The sequence below is a fragment of the Sceloporus undulatus genome, chromosome 1 (assembly GCF_019175285.1).
Source record: "Sceloporus undulatus isolate JIND9_A2432 ecotype Alabama chromosome 1, SceUnd_v1.1, whole genome shotgun sequence".
Lineage (NCBI taxonomy): Eukaryota > Metazoa > Chordata > Lepidosauria > Squamata > Phrynosomatidae > Sceloporus > Sceloporus undulatus.
This window is the reverse complement of record NC_056522.1, coordinates 381,749,508-381,764,100: the sequence shown is the minus strand read 5'-3', so window position 1 is coordinate 381,764,100 and position 14,593 is coordinate 381,749,508. Positions and strand designations below refer to the sequence as shown.

At 45.6% G+C, this 14,593-nt stretch overlaps 1 protein-coding gene across 1 annotated transcript in view; it reads right to left on the bottom strand.

Moving 5' to 3' along the window:
- LOC121927308 (cytochrome P450 2C42-like) overlaps positions 1-10,685 on the bottom strand; it is a 34,279-nt gene extending 23,594 nt beyond the window's left edge. The window contains exons 1-2 of the mRNA XM_042461035.1: positions 10,491-10,685; positions 9,327-9,468 (exon numbers count right to left, since the gene is read on the bottom strand). Coding sequence (XP_042316969.1) covers positions 9,327-9,468; positions 10,491-10,685 — 337 coding nt within the window. The remainder of the gene's footprint in view (positions 1-9,326; positions 9,469-10,490) is intronic.
- Positions 10,686-14,593: the final 3,908 nt, after the last annotated feature.

The following is a 14,593-nucleotide window of genomic DNA, read 5'->3' as shown; positions in this document are numbered from 1 at the left end:
TCCTGTTTCCACTCCTTCTCCCTACAACTTCCATCATCACTACTCAACCTTATTCTCTTACACATACCTTCATTCACCTTCCTTCCCAACACCATACTACTTCCAGTTTACCAGCATATTTCTATTTCCTCCTCAATCTATGACTTCTTTAACACCCCATCATTTCCTCAAGCATTATCAGGACAAAGACCTTCCCTTTACCACTTCCAGGACATTCTTATTATTACATTCTTTCTCTATCTCTTTATTCTATTCAATTTCCTTATTTACCTCATTTATACCCTATTTATATCCTTTATCTAATCTAATTCTCAATTAAAATAGTTTTTTGGGTTTTTCAGGCCATGAGGCCATGTTCTAGTTTATTCCTGACTTTTGCCAGAGGATGCTGGAATGGAAGGGGAATGAACATATTCACCAAAATTCAAAATACTGTCCCCCCCCCCCCCCCTTCTTTCCCACAAATGCAATTACGTTATCCATTCTTTATTAAATGGAGTCTGGTAGTTATATTTCACTAAATAAGGGGTTCAACAGACCACCCTAAGGAGCAGCCTCATGCCGCCTCTTTCCTCGCTGGATTGGGTCCTCATTCAAAGCCGGTTTTAGTAGGCAGAAGTGGAACATGTCTTAGGCAAATCCAATTCAGCAGCTACTTCATTGATCAGCCACTTACCACAAATGGACCCACAATTTAGCCCCAGTTTCTTGGAAGTCTGTTGAATTTTTAAATTTTTAGTAACCAAATAAAACTTTACTCCCAGGTCCCACTCCCAATCCCTGTGTCTTTTGCAACAGTCCCTTTTTACGTCTCCAGCATGTAAAATGTGTGGCACAAATCTTTATTTTTGTAATCCACTGGGGAGAGCGGCACCGGGGTCAGTGTAGGCAAAAATTTTGGTCATAGCTGAAGATGATCTCAAACGGTGATGTTCGGTACTCTGGTGATGTCCCCATTGAAAGCAACTTTGGTGTGGGGGAAAAAAATCAGACCAATCACTTGCAGTAGGTATTGCCAAAGCAGCAAATGTACTGTTCCAGCGAGCAGTTCATTCGTTCCGATTGTCCCCGATTCTGGGTGATGAGAGGTGCTCATTGCCTGTTCAACTCCTAATTTTGCTTGTAATGCCCTCCAAAATTTCAAAGTGAACTGGCTGCCACGATAGACACAATCTGTCCAGAAGCCTTGTAATTTGTACACATGTCTACTGAATAAATCGGCCAATTTGGCCACATTGGGGCAAGCCCTTGCACCGCACAAAGTACACCTGCTTGAGCACTGGTCAGGGGCAGGGTCCACAGCAGTCCCAGGCTTGCCCACTACCGGCTTAAAGCAAGTACATATTGGTCATCCTTTAACATAGGTCTTTATGTTCCGCTGGATCCCATCTTCTTACCAGATGCCAAGTCCTCAGGAATCCCCAATGTCCTGCACATAGTATTATGGCATATATGTAAAACCTTGAGTCTCAGGCTTCCGGGACGTAAACCTGAGTCCCTTTGTACCACAGTCCACCTTTCAGCTCTACAGTCTCCGCATGTTCCTTAATCCACGGTCATTTTCGTCTGCCTCTGGGATGCTTTCAAACAAAGGCTCCACTGGCAGGTTTGACTATTATTTTCCTTCTCATTTTGTGTTGGCTTCAAGTGGTTACTGCCAGTCCCAACTGTTTGGGATGAGAAGGCTCCTCTGGGACATCCTCCTGATTTCACACTGGGGTAATCTAGATAAGGTACCTGCTAGTACATTTGCTTTCCAGGGAAAGCCTTTAATCGGGACCTGAAGCGATAGAATTTTTGGCCGACGACTCATTTTGGGTCTAACTTTCTGGGGTTTTCAAGGCCTCCAAGTTGCCACGGTCTGTCCACACTTCAAAGGGGTGCGGGGTGCCCTTGAGGAACTGGCACCAATTCTGCAGCGCCGGCTTAATGGTAAAGGCTTCCTTTTCCCAAGTGGGCCTGTCCACCTCCACTCCTTGGAACTTTTTGGACAAATAGCACACGATGATAACGTCCCTTAATAGTCTCTGCATTAATATTGCTCCAATGGTAACATTGTTAGCATCAATCTGTATAGCAAAGGGTTTTTTCTGGGTCAGGATGCTTTAAGATGGGTTCTGTGCTAAATCGCCTTTCAGCTTTCAAAAGTCCCTGACACTCTGGAGTTCACTTAATGTTTGTGGACGGCTTCGGTTTTTCGTTCCTCTCCCCGGGTGGGTTTTTTCTTTAACAAGTCTGTAATGGACAGCCATATTGGGAAATGTCCGGCAAGAACTGTCTGTAAAGGTTAGCAATTCTCAGAAAACGTGTACCTGTTTTTTGGTCTTCTTGGTGGGGCCCTTTCCAACACTGTCTGCAGCTTGGATGGGTCCACTTGGGTGGACACTCGATACTCCAAGAAATCTAGTTTGTCGCTGTTGAATTCACATTTGGGTAGCTTAACTCAACTGATTGTCCAAGAAGTGCTTCAGTACCTCCTCCACCAACTTCACATGGGTTTCCAATTTGGGGAATAAATCAACACATCATCCAGGTAGACCAGGACCTCCTCAAACAGCAAACATGCAAAACTTCATTTACTAGCCACATGAAGACCCCGGACCCCCAATAGCCCAAACACGTGGGCTAGATATTCAAAAGCCCACAAGGGGTAGTTGAACACGTCTGTTTTTTCATCCCCTTCCAGGATCTGCACTCGGAAGTAAGCATCTCTCAAGTCCAGCTGTTTCCTTATTTTTTCCCCCTGTGATTTTGCATTTGAATTTCTTTGCTGTTTCCCGTCTCAATCCTCAAACGGAAGAGGCGGGAAACAAATAAATATTTAGTAGTAGTAGTAGTAGTAGTAGTAAAGATTCAGCCCATAGCAACTCTCCCTCGCATGTCCCTCATGAGCAGGACGGGATTTTTATTGGTACTGACTGCATATCCCATTGAGGGTCTTATAGTCAGTGACCAATCATAGGGACGCGTCCTTCTCTCTTGGAAGAAAACTGGGGCCTGTAGGAATGAGACCTTGGTCTGAGGAATTTATCATTAGCTGAAATACAGGAGGTCACAAGTCGTATGTTTACAAAGTTAGCCAAGGTGACTGACTACTGTTTATTACCTATACACATTAAGACAATCAGACATTCACACAATCACACAAAAACTCAAAAATATAGCAAGTTCGCACTGGACAGAGAACAAGGCTTCACACCGGTAATATTCACCTGTATTGCGATGCTCCAGGGTCCAGATTGATGAAGACTTTGCCGCAATGGAGAAGTGGCCAGAGGATTGGGACTATATCAGAACTCAGACAGATGGGAGTCTACCTGGATTCCAACACAGAACCCTGAACAAAGGATTTGGGGGGCCTTAAGTAAGGCAAAACCAGCCCAGTGGAGAGTTTTATACCTACTTCAAAGAAAAACCAATCTACCTATTAAAGATTGCTTGATCTTTGGATAGTCCCAAGGTGAGAATGGCTTTCGATGCTCTGGCTTGGCAAAATGTCTTGGCCATAAATCTGTCCAAAAGTGTGAATGTTTTCCGGATGGCAACTCCTATCTTGGCCTTTGATCTAATTCAATATCATACATGATGCACTCCCTTGCTTCATGGAGGACTCCAGCATCATCCTCCCATCAGGCACTCTGCATAGGGTCATGACAGGAAAACCATCCACACTAAGGATTAAGGCTCCAATGCTCGTAACTCTTCCGAAGCGAAGGTCGAGGTGCGGATGAATCCTCTAGCAGTTTTTTCTATGAAATCCTTAAAGGCCTCATTGACTTGGTTATGGGGTGCAAGTGGTGGGATCCTTAGGTGGAAGTGACCATGTTCTCCTGGAGTTTGTATACAGTGGAAAGGAGAACCAGGCAGAGTCAGACAGGCATCCAGACTTTAGGAGAGCGGATTTCAGTAAACTAGAGAAGTATGAGGGCAATTCCATGGTCAGAAATACAAAAGATAAAGGAGTTCAGGACAGATGGGAGTTTCTCAAAAGAGAGATACTGAAGGCACAATTTCAAACAGTTCCAGTGAGAAAGAAAAACGGGAGTGTCCAAGAAACCAGGATGGATGACTAAGGAACTTTCAACCGAGCTAAGTTTGAAACGAAGATGTATAAGAAATGGAAAAAGGGGGAAATCACAAAAAAGGAATTCAAAGAAATAGCGAGCAAGTGTTGGGGTAAAGTCAGAAAAGCTAAAGCGCAGAACGAACTCAGCTTGCTAGAGAGGTAGAGACAATAAAAAGGGCTTTTTGGATATGTCCGCAGCAAAAGGAAGAAGAAGGAAACGGTAGGTTCACTCCGTGGAGAAGATGGCAAAATGCTAAGAGAAGACAGAGAAAGGCAGAATTACTCAACACATTCTTTGCCTCAGTCTTCTCAGAAAAGGAAAAGGGCTCAACCTGAGGATAATGGAGCAGAGGACAGAATAGGGGAATTTCAGTACAGAATAAGTAAAGAGATAGTAGAGGAACACCTTATAATCTAAGAATTTAAAGTCTCCGGGACCAGATGAACTCATCAAGGGTATTAAAAGAACTGGCAAATGTAATATCGGAGCCATTGGCAATAACTTTGAAAACTCCGGGAGACAGGAGAGATCCCAGCCGACTGGCGGAGGGCAAACGTTGTCCCCATCTTCAAAAAGGGGGGGGGGAAAAGAGGATCCCAACAATTATCGTCCAGTTAGTCTGACATCATACTACGAAAGATTCTGGAGCAAGATCATTAAACAGAGAGTCTGCGAACATCTAGAAGGCAATGCCACATCACAAAAAGTCAACATGGGTTCAAGAGAAACAGTCATGCACAGACAAACCTGATCTCTTCCTTTGATAAAATGAACACTTGGTAGATGAAGGGAATGCTGTGGATATAGTATATCTTGATTTCAGTAAGGCCTTGACAAAGTTCCCCATGACATTCTTGCAACACAGCTTGTAAAATGTGGGCTAGACAAAGGAACTGTTAAATGGATCTGTAATTGGTTGACGGCCGAACCCAAAGGGTGCTCAACAATGGCTCCTTTTCATCCTGGAGAGAAGTGACCAGTGGGGTCCCACAGGGCTCTGTCCTGGGCCATGCTATTAAACATCTTTATCAAGGACCTGGATGACAGAATTGGGAGCAACTTATCACATTTGCAGATGACAACAATTAGGGGAATAGCTAATACCCCAGAGGACAGGATCAAGATTCAAAGACCTGAATAGACTAGAAAGCTGGGCCAAAGCTAACAAAATGAAATTCAACACAGAGAAATGTAAGGTATTGCATTAGGGCGGAAAAATAAAATGCAAGATAGGATGGTGCACCTGGCTGAATGAAACTACGTGTGAAAGGGATCTAGGAGTCCAAGTAGACCACAAGTTGAACATGAGTGAACATGTGATGCAGCAGCTAAAAAGGCCAATGCTATTTTAGGCTGCATCAATAGGAAATAGTGTCTAGATCAAGAGAAGTATGGGCCACTGTATTCTGCTCTGGTCAGGCCCCACCTAGAATATTGTGTCCAGTTCTGGGCACCACAATCAAAAAGGACATTGAGAAACTGGAGCCATTGTCCAAGGAGGGCGACAAAATGGTGAAGGTCTGGAAACCATGCCCTATGAGGAACGACTCAGAGAGCTGGGGATGTTTAGCTGGAGAAAAGAAGGTTAGAAGGTGATATGATAGCCCTGTTTAAATTTGAAGGATGTCATATTGAAGAGGGAGCAAGCTTGTTTTCTGCTGCTCCAGAGAACAGGACCTGGAACAATGGATCAAGCTGCAGGAAAAGAGATTCCACCTGAACGTAGGAGGAACTCGTGAGAGTAAGGGCTGTTCGACAGTGGAATGCACTCCTTCCCCGGAGGGTGATAGAGTCTCCTTCCTTGGAGGTCTTTAAACAGAGGCTGGGATGGCATCTGTCAGGGAGGCTTTGATTTGGATTTCCTGCTGGCAGGGGGTTGGACGGTCGTCAGGGCCCTTGTGGTCTCTTCCAACTCTACGATTCTATGATCTATGATTCTATGATCTCTAGGGGTCATGGAGTAGATCTGGGCTTGGGGTCTCCTCTCCGGGCACCATTCAAATATTGCACAGTCTACTCCCAGTGAGATGGAAGTTGGTCACATCTTTTCCTCAAAAACTTCAGCCAGGTCCATTAAATCAACTTGACCTAAAATGCATTGGTTTTTGTATCTACAGTTAAGAGAAATTGGTTGATGGATCAAAAGAAACGAAAAATTTGAAGATAGCATGAAATGACAGACTTTTTTTTTTTTGATCCAAGGAAAAGACATCAAAATATTAAGGAATAGAGAAAGAAAGAACTTGATAACAGATGAAATGATAAAATGGCCTCAAATTGTGATAGGCTGACTGGTCTAGAGAGCTGGAAGTATGCTAGAACCAAAACAAAGATATTTACAAAGGCACAGGGATTGAAAGAGAACTATTTAAAATGGAGGATAGGTGAATTTACACCTAGTAAGATTGCAAAGATCTACAAGAGGAACTTTAAGTGTTGAAGTGTCAAGAAAAGAGGTAACATGGTTTCATATGGAGGGTGGCCCCAAACAAAATCCTAATGGAGGAAGGTACACTTTATGATAGAAAAGGTATTGAACATAAAATACAAGCTAGAACCAGAAATATTACTTGATATGTTGAACAATTCCACTTTAAAACAGAAGAAACATTGCCACCCCAGTTAGTCTCAAAGGTGATCCCTTTGCAGACTGAGATCCCAGACTGACATGGCAAGGTCTCCGAAACTGTCTCAATGAAAAGTCCAGGAAAGGGATAAATGAAGCCATCTTGGAGATCTGAAGATCCACCTCTGAAGCCTGGGGTGAAGAGTCATCCAATGAGGCTGTATAGTGAGCAAATTACGATATAAATAGGGAGGTCCCCTTTCAGTGGGAAAAACTTTCTCACTCTTAACCAAGCTATTTAGTCTATTGTATTTGTTGAAATATCTACTATGCAGACTATCTCGGCCAGTCCACTTGCTGTCCGGAGGTGACCTTTCAGCGGGCACAGCCAGAGCTTATAGGTCTGGGGGACCGGGTCAATCAACTCATCAGGGGCATGATGTCGATCTCTTGGGTCCATGAGGGGCTTCAGCTTGAAGTTCTGGAGGATGGTGGTGAAGAACAAGAAGAGCTCCATGCGGGCCAGGCCTTCTCCTACACAGACCCGCTTGCTTGCAAGGAGGCCCACAAAAAGCGAAGAAGAGAAGAAAAGGAGATGGGGTCACAGAGGGAAATGCCTTTGCTGCCCCAACAATACTGTAGAAGATTAGGAGAATCAAATAATGCTGCCCAGGGCAGGAGGGACCATCTTACCTACGGAAAAGGGCATGAAGTAGTCGCTCTTCCTGAAGCTCCCATCTTTGTTCAGGAAATGTTGTGGGTCAAACTTTGTGGGGTTGGCGAATTCCTTGCTGTCATGTAACACCGAGGTGAGATCAGGATATACTGTGGTTCCCTGGAGAGAATAAAGGGGGAGATATATTATTTTCATCCAAAAAACATTGAGGTCAAAAGCCCTGAGAAGAAGCAAAATTCTAATTACTTCATTCAAGCCAACCAAGGCTATGTACAGGAACTGCTTCAGGATCCTCAAGTGGAAGGAGAGAACTTACCTTGGGGATGAGATATTGTCTGAATGGTGTGTCTCTGACCACTGCACGGGGACTGAATGGGACGAGAGAGAAGAACCTTTGGATCTCGTGAAGGACAGCATTCGCATAAGGCATCTGTTCACGGTCAGCCATGCAAGGTCTTCTTGAGCAGCCAACCACCCGGTCAATCTCTTCCTGGACTCTCTCTGTCAAAAGACAGATGAAATTCAATGGCAAGCCACTTCTAGAAAATCTCAGAGCAGTCCAAGAAACAGTGATGGAGGTTTGACCTTTCTGGCTCATTGCAATGGCAATAACTAAGTGATTTGAGAGAAGGAATGCAGTTTGACACTGCTTTGACTGCCATGGCTCAATGCTAGGAATTATCTTCCCTCCTCTCAGCATCTCCAGACCATCCCTTTCTAGATTTAAGTTTTACTGCTCTGGGTGGGGGCAATTTTATGGTGGGTCAGCATTCTTAGGACTGCAAATGGGTCTGCAAGCAACTGGAAATCTACTTGCCGCTTTGCAACTCCCACTAAGTTTGCTTGCAAAGACCATCCCCAACACCTGGCTGAAAACCAGTGCTACCTCAAGGCCTAGCCTTCTGCATCCCTCTTTTGTGCCAATATCAAACTGGTATCAGGAATAGGATGTTCAGAGCACATAGCTGTGGGTGCACTGCACTGCAGGAAATTGCCTTGCCTCATAAGGAAGTCCAGTTTGGGGAGCTCAAGAGCGTATAGATAGAATGGATCAATCAAAATTGGAGTCTGCATAATCCAGGTGAAGGTAGGTGATATCCTAGAACAGAGATCCCTCCAGGAGCAATATTCCTTTGTCCAAGGACGTTTGCACTGATTCTCCAGCCATTCTCAATTTCCTTGAAATTCCAGGAAATCCATTCACACCCTGAAACCTGCCCCAGGATATGTTTGGGTGCTTGGAGAGCACTTTTATAGGGTGAAAAGTGCTTGCCAAGCATAGAATCATAGAATCCTAGACTTGGAAGAGACCACAAGGGCCCTGATCCAGTCCAACCCCCTTCTGCCATGCAGGAACTCCCATTCAAAGCATCCCCAGTGACAGATGGCCATCCAGCCTCTGCTTAAAGGCTTCCAAAGAAGGAGACTCCACTACTGTCACCCCCAATTTGGTCTTGTTTTCAATCAGAAAGACGCTCCATTCGTATCTCACCTGACTCCTCAGCAAAAGCTGGCCATGCCACGATCTTAGCTGCCATTTTCCATTTTACAGCGTTCTCCTCGATCGGAGCTACGCAGCTGGAATCAGTACAACGTTGTCCTCTGAAATCCCTTTAAGTCACTATCTGCTACAGCATTTATATCATTGTTTCTTAGCAGTATCACTGAGTGAGAGCCTTGTATGAATGGTCCTTTCCCTTGATTATAAATAAAATTACGTTTGGACCTGTACTCTGGAGTTCATTTTCTCACAACCGTTATACACAGGTTCGCTCTCTGCTTTGGTTGCCTGAGCCCTCTGAGCTGTCCTTGCATTTGGGGTAACACAGCTACATAATCTAGAGATGATAAACTACAAGTAAACTTTCAGTTGGTTGTGGGACCCATTTTCAGCCCCAGATGTGGCCCTTCCAGGGCAGCAAAGCAGAAATCCAGCAAGGGATGGTCTGGAGATGCTGAGAAAAGGATAAAGGCCTGGAGTGAAGCGTCTGGACTGGGGCAACCACATCTCTTTTACCTTCTATCTCTGGGTATTTCAGGAGGATCAGGAACCCAAATCTGAGCGTGGTGCTGGTCGTTTCTGTTCCTGCCGCAAACAAGTCAAGGGTGGAGATGAATAGGTTCTCAGTGTCGAACTCAGATGCGTGGTGATGTTTTTCCTAGAGAGAAATGCCCAACAATCAGTGGGGTCAACATTATTACACTTGGTCAAACTTGGAATGGCCCATAATTGACAATTATAGCAGCTGGAGTCCATGCTGGTCTCCCTGGAAGTCTGTCATGTGAAATCCTGGGATCTGCAGTGCAGCGAGGGACCTGAGGATTCTCCATTAGATCTCCTCTCTTGGCATTGTCCAAGGACCTTCCTAATTCCATGACCCTTTAATACAGTTCATGTTGTGGTGACCCTCAACCAATGGTCTTGGTGTTGGGAATATTGGGTCTTCCTTGAGAATTGTTAGAAACTCAGGAAGGAGAAGCAAGATTAACTTTAGTCTTGCTAGCAAAGTTCCCCACAGCAAAAGAGTAAGGAGCAAGCAGGAAAAATAGTTGAACTAGCTCCACACCTTTCTCCCAGCCCCCAGTGTCCCCAATAAAGAAAAACACACACAGTCACTTGGTTAAAAGTGAAAAAGAAACATAAGTTTACTTACAAAATCATGTGTATGAACAAGTACACAGGCACAGCTTTATGTTGCAGGAAAAATTAGGTAGAAAAACAAACTCCATGCATCTCAGAGGAAAGATGCTCCCTCAGCATGCATCCATCTCCACAAAGGACATGCTGAGGAGGAGCTGGTCAGCAAGCTAGTAATGGCGACTCGATCTGTGTCTTCTTCACCCAAGACAAAGGAAATTAAGTGTCCTCATGGTAAACAGGAAATGAGAGTAGGATGTGAGGAGGGGCTGCTAGTAAACAATAAAACTACCATTGACATGCATTCCTAGAAAAGGTCTTGGCCTAAAAGCATCATAGAGATATAGTACTAGAAAGGCTTAGCATGCGAAGTTGCTATATCCCAACACTTGGTTCCTAAGATGAGCTTCTAACTAGCCAAACCCCCTTGGTTTCTGTTTCATTCCATGGCAGAAGGGTTTTAAGGGGACAGGGTTAGAACCCCAGATATCTCTTTCCAAGTCCCAAACTCAATCCAAGAGCAGCTTCATGACGCTGCCTTACCTGGTCCATTTTAATATAGAAGCAGTCAATGAAATCCCGAGGGTTGTTGGGTTCCAGGGTAGCCCTGTGCTCCTTGGCTTGCTCCAAAATGAAATCTTTGGCTTGCATGGCGTTGGGTATTAGCCGGTGATGAGGGCCAGGGATGAAGCCCATGAAGGAAGGGAAGGAATTGAGCAGCTGCAAGGAGAGAAGCATACCTGTCACCCAAGTCCAACTATTCCTATCTTTCATGGACACCAGACGCCAAGGAAGCAGCATATTCCACTGTCAAATACTGTAGTGCTTTTTGTCATGACATTCTGATTAATGTTGAGGTGGAGTCTCTTTTCCTGTAGCTTGAATCCATTGCTCCAGGTCATTTTCTTTGCAGCTACAGAGAAGGAGCTTGATCCCTCCTCAATATAACAACCTGCAGATACTTAAAAAGGGCCATCATATCACCCCTTCACCTTCTTTTCTCCAGGCTAAAAATCCCCAGCTCCCTCACTCTCTCCTCAGAAGGCTTGGTGATTTCCAAGTTGTTTCTCTCCTTTGGACACATGGCTCCAGTTTCTCAACATCCTTTTTTAAGTGTTTTGCCCAGAACTGGACACAGTGTTATTCCAGGTGAAGCCTGACCAAGGCTGAATAGAGTGGCACTGTTACTTCCCTTGATCTAGACATTTATTGATGCAGCCTAGAATCGCATTGGCCTTTTTAGCTGCTGCATCACACTGTTGAGTCATGTTCAACTTGTGGTCTACTAGGACTCCTAGATCCCTTTCATGTGTAATCTCCTTAAGCCAGGTGTTCCCCATCCTATATCTATGCATTTCATTTATTTCTTATTAACTTTTTTTTTTTTGGCTGAAGTGTAGTTGTAGTAAAGTAGGGGCAGCTGAGGGAGTTGGGAGGGGTGAAGAGGGTCAGGTGGCACAGGAGAAGGAGGAGGAGTCGGGGGAGGAGCCAGAAGAAGAGGTGCGGCCCCCCGGGGGTGATAAGTAGTAAGGAGGAGGGGCGTGCGGGGGGGGGGGGAGAGAGACGCGGAAGAGGGGGTCGCGGAGTGGCAGTCGGGGAAGGGACAGCCCAGGTAACCCGCAGCCCTCGAAGAGAGGCTGTACCTGTTTCCCTTCAAGGGAGACACGGGGTGCGACGACTGGGGCCGCACGAGGAGGTCCAACTAAAAGACCCCAAACTGGAAGGAGACTTTGTTTACCCTAGGGAAGGAGACTGGAGGCAGGGCGAGTGCTGGGAACAAGGCCCAAACCCAAAGGAAATAGAGAAGGCCGAGAGGGAGCCGCTGGAGAAGTACCGAAGGGAAATCCGAAGGTCGGCAGCGATCCAGCTGAAGGGCAGAGGGACTGTGAGTGGAGACTCCCCAGGGGCCAGACCAAAGGTGGTTGAAAGTTTATGTTTGTGAGAAGAGGTTGGGACTAAGTTGCAAGTTGTGTTGACTGGGCCTTATTAAAGTTTCTGTTGCAAGCACCCTCCTCGCCTGTGCAAGTTTGCTACTCACGAGGAGTCAGTTTCCTAAGCTAGAGACCCAGGATGCAGCCGGCCACGCCTGCCCCGCTCACAGTAGTACCTTACATTTCTCCCTGTTGAAATTCATTTTGTTAGTTGTGGCCCAAATGTGTACTCTATTAATTCAAAATTCATTTTGCACATTGATCCTGTCCTCTGGATTATTAGTGCAGTGCTGCACCATGTGCTTCACTCCTTCAGTCTTGGACTGAGGGGCTAAACAGACTGGCAGTAAGCACTATTCACACAGAACAGATGGGCAAAAGGGGATGTTGTTTTATGATTTTGTTTACTACTACTACTACTATTAATAATAAATGATGTATGTATAGCCCGCCCAATCATGAGGAATCCGGGCGGGTTACAACAGTAAAAATACATTAAAAATACAATGAAATTTAAAACCAATCCCTTCCCAACCCCGCATCCCAATTATAAAACTACAGTATAAGATAATCACAATCTCAAAACTCTAACAGTAGGATAAATATTGGGGGAAACTGGGCGGATAGAGAGAGGTTGATCACAATCGAGTGATATTTGTATTTGGGGAGAGGAAACTAGGTAGGGAAGGCTTGCTGGAAGAGGGCCTTCTTAAGGGCTGTAAGAGGGGAAATGTGGCAGATCTCCTCCAGCAGGTCGTTCCATAACTTCGGAGCAGCGGTGGAGAAGGCCGTCTGGGTAACTGACGTTAGCCTGGATTCTTTTGGCTGAAGTAAATTCTTCCCAGAGAACCTTGGTGTGCGGGACGGACAGTATGGAAAAAGGCGTTCCCTTAAGTATTCTGGTTCCCAAGCCGTATAGGACCAAGACCTCCCAGGACCAGGATTTGATGGCAAGCAAAGTAACACCTTTCCTTCCTGGGACAGATGTGGGAGATAGTAGACCAAAAACCAAGCCATCCACCAAGATTAAGTGGACTCCAGAATGTCAAGAGCCTTTCAAAAGTTGAAAGAGTTATTTAGCACAGAACGCATCCTAAAGCATCTGGACCTGGAACAACACCTTATTATACAGACTGATGCTAGCAATGTTGCCATGGGAGCAATATTAATGCAGAGAGGCTGTGAGGGGACGAAAAAACCATGCGCTTATTTGTCCAAAATGTTGCAGGGAGTGGAGGGGGACTCGCCCACTTGGGGAAAGGAAGCCTTTGCTATTAAGCAGGCGCTCAAAGGGGCGGCGTAGAGCCAGACCTTCGGGGCAGTCTGTTTCGCCCCTTAGTTTTACCCAGGTCACGGATCGGCTCTTCTGCATCCCACACAGAGACACGCCTATGCAAAATGAATTGAAATTTTCACAAGAAGGCCCTGAGGAAAAAAGGGCTGACCTGTCCCCAGGAAGAGTTGATAATATTCAAGTTGCTGTTCACCAAGGCGATGATATGTAGAAAACTCTTGTCGTTGTAGCTGAAATGCTTCCCAAAGACGATGGAGCAAATAACGTTGGCGGTAGCGCACCTGAGCAGGAAGGAAGGGTCAAAGGGCTTCCCTAGAAGAGAGAGACAGTGAGAGAGAGAGAGAGAGAGAGGAAGGCCTTGTTGCAGCCCAGTATCGTGCCAGTCACAATCCAGCCAAAGTTGGAAATCTGGCCTCTCTTTTTGCAGAGCATGGTCACAGCAGCCGTTTGCCTTGGTTGGGTCAGATATGAGCTTTCCAGGCAGCTGAAAAAAAAAAACAACTTGATGTGCCAGGGAGGTCCCCATGTTTTTCAGGTGGACTTCTACCCTAAACCATCAGATTCCTCCATGGAGGAGCCTGGAGCCTTTTTCCAGGATGGCAGGAAAGGAGGGATCTCCTGGAAAGGCATGAGAAGAACCCTACAAAGGGTGGCAGAGGTGGAGGAGGACAGGAGATACCTACCCTTTGTGTCCTGAAACTCTTCAAGGAGATACTGGGCTTCTTCCTGGATCCTCTCCTCGATGCTTTTCTTGTCAGGGATGATGGGAGTTGTGGCTCTTCACCTGGCCTGGAACTCACCACCTGGTTGTGCACCACGCTGACCAGTTTTGGCCAGTTGTTATATCTTTGCAAGAGTTGCAGAGAACAGGCTGAAGACCCCGACAAACTCTCCAAGCCTTCTCACTCTTGCTTCCACAGAAGTCTTCACCCTTCTTCACCAGGGTCCTGCTGGTTCTTGTAGCTTCACCCAAGACACCAGACAACTCAGTAGTCTTATATAAAAGATCTACTTTATTCTACTATATACACAGCTCCAAACAATACTCAACTCCTCACTCTCCAATCCACTCTACTACCCACAACTACAACCCACAAAACAAAATGAATTTCAACACAGAGAAATGTAAGCCACTGCATTTAAGGAGACTTATACACTTGTGGTGGAGTCTCCTTCTTTGGAAGTCTTTAAACAGAGGCTGAATAGCCATCTTTGGGGTGTGATTGTAAGTTCCTGTATGGCAGAATAGAATCGTAGAGTTGGAAGAGACCGCAAGGGCCACCCAGTCCAACTCCATTCTGCCATGCAGGAAATCTCAATCAAAGCATCCCCGACAGATGGCCATCCAGCCTCTCTTTAAAGACCTCTATGGAATAGGGTCAGGCTGGATGGCCTTTGGGGTCTCTTCCAAGTCTAGGATT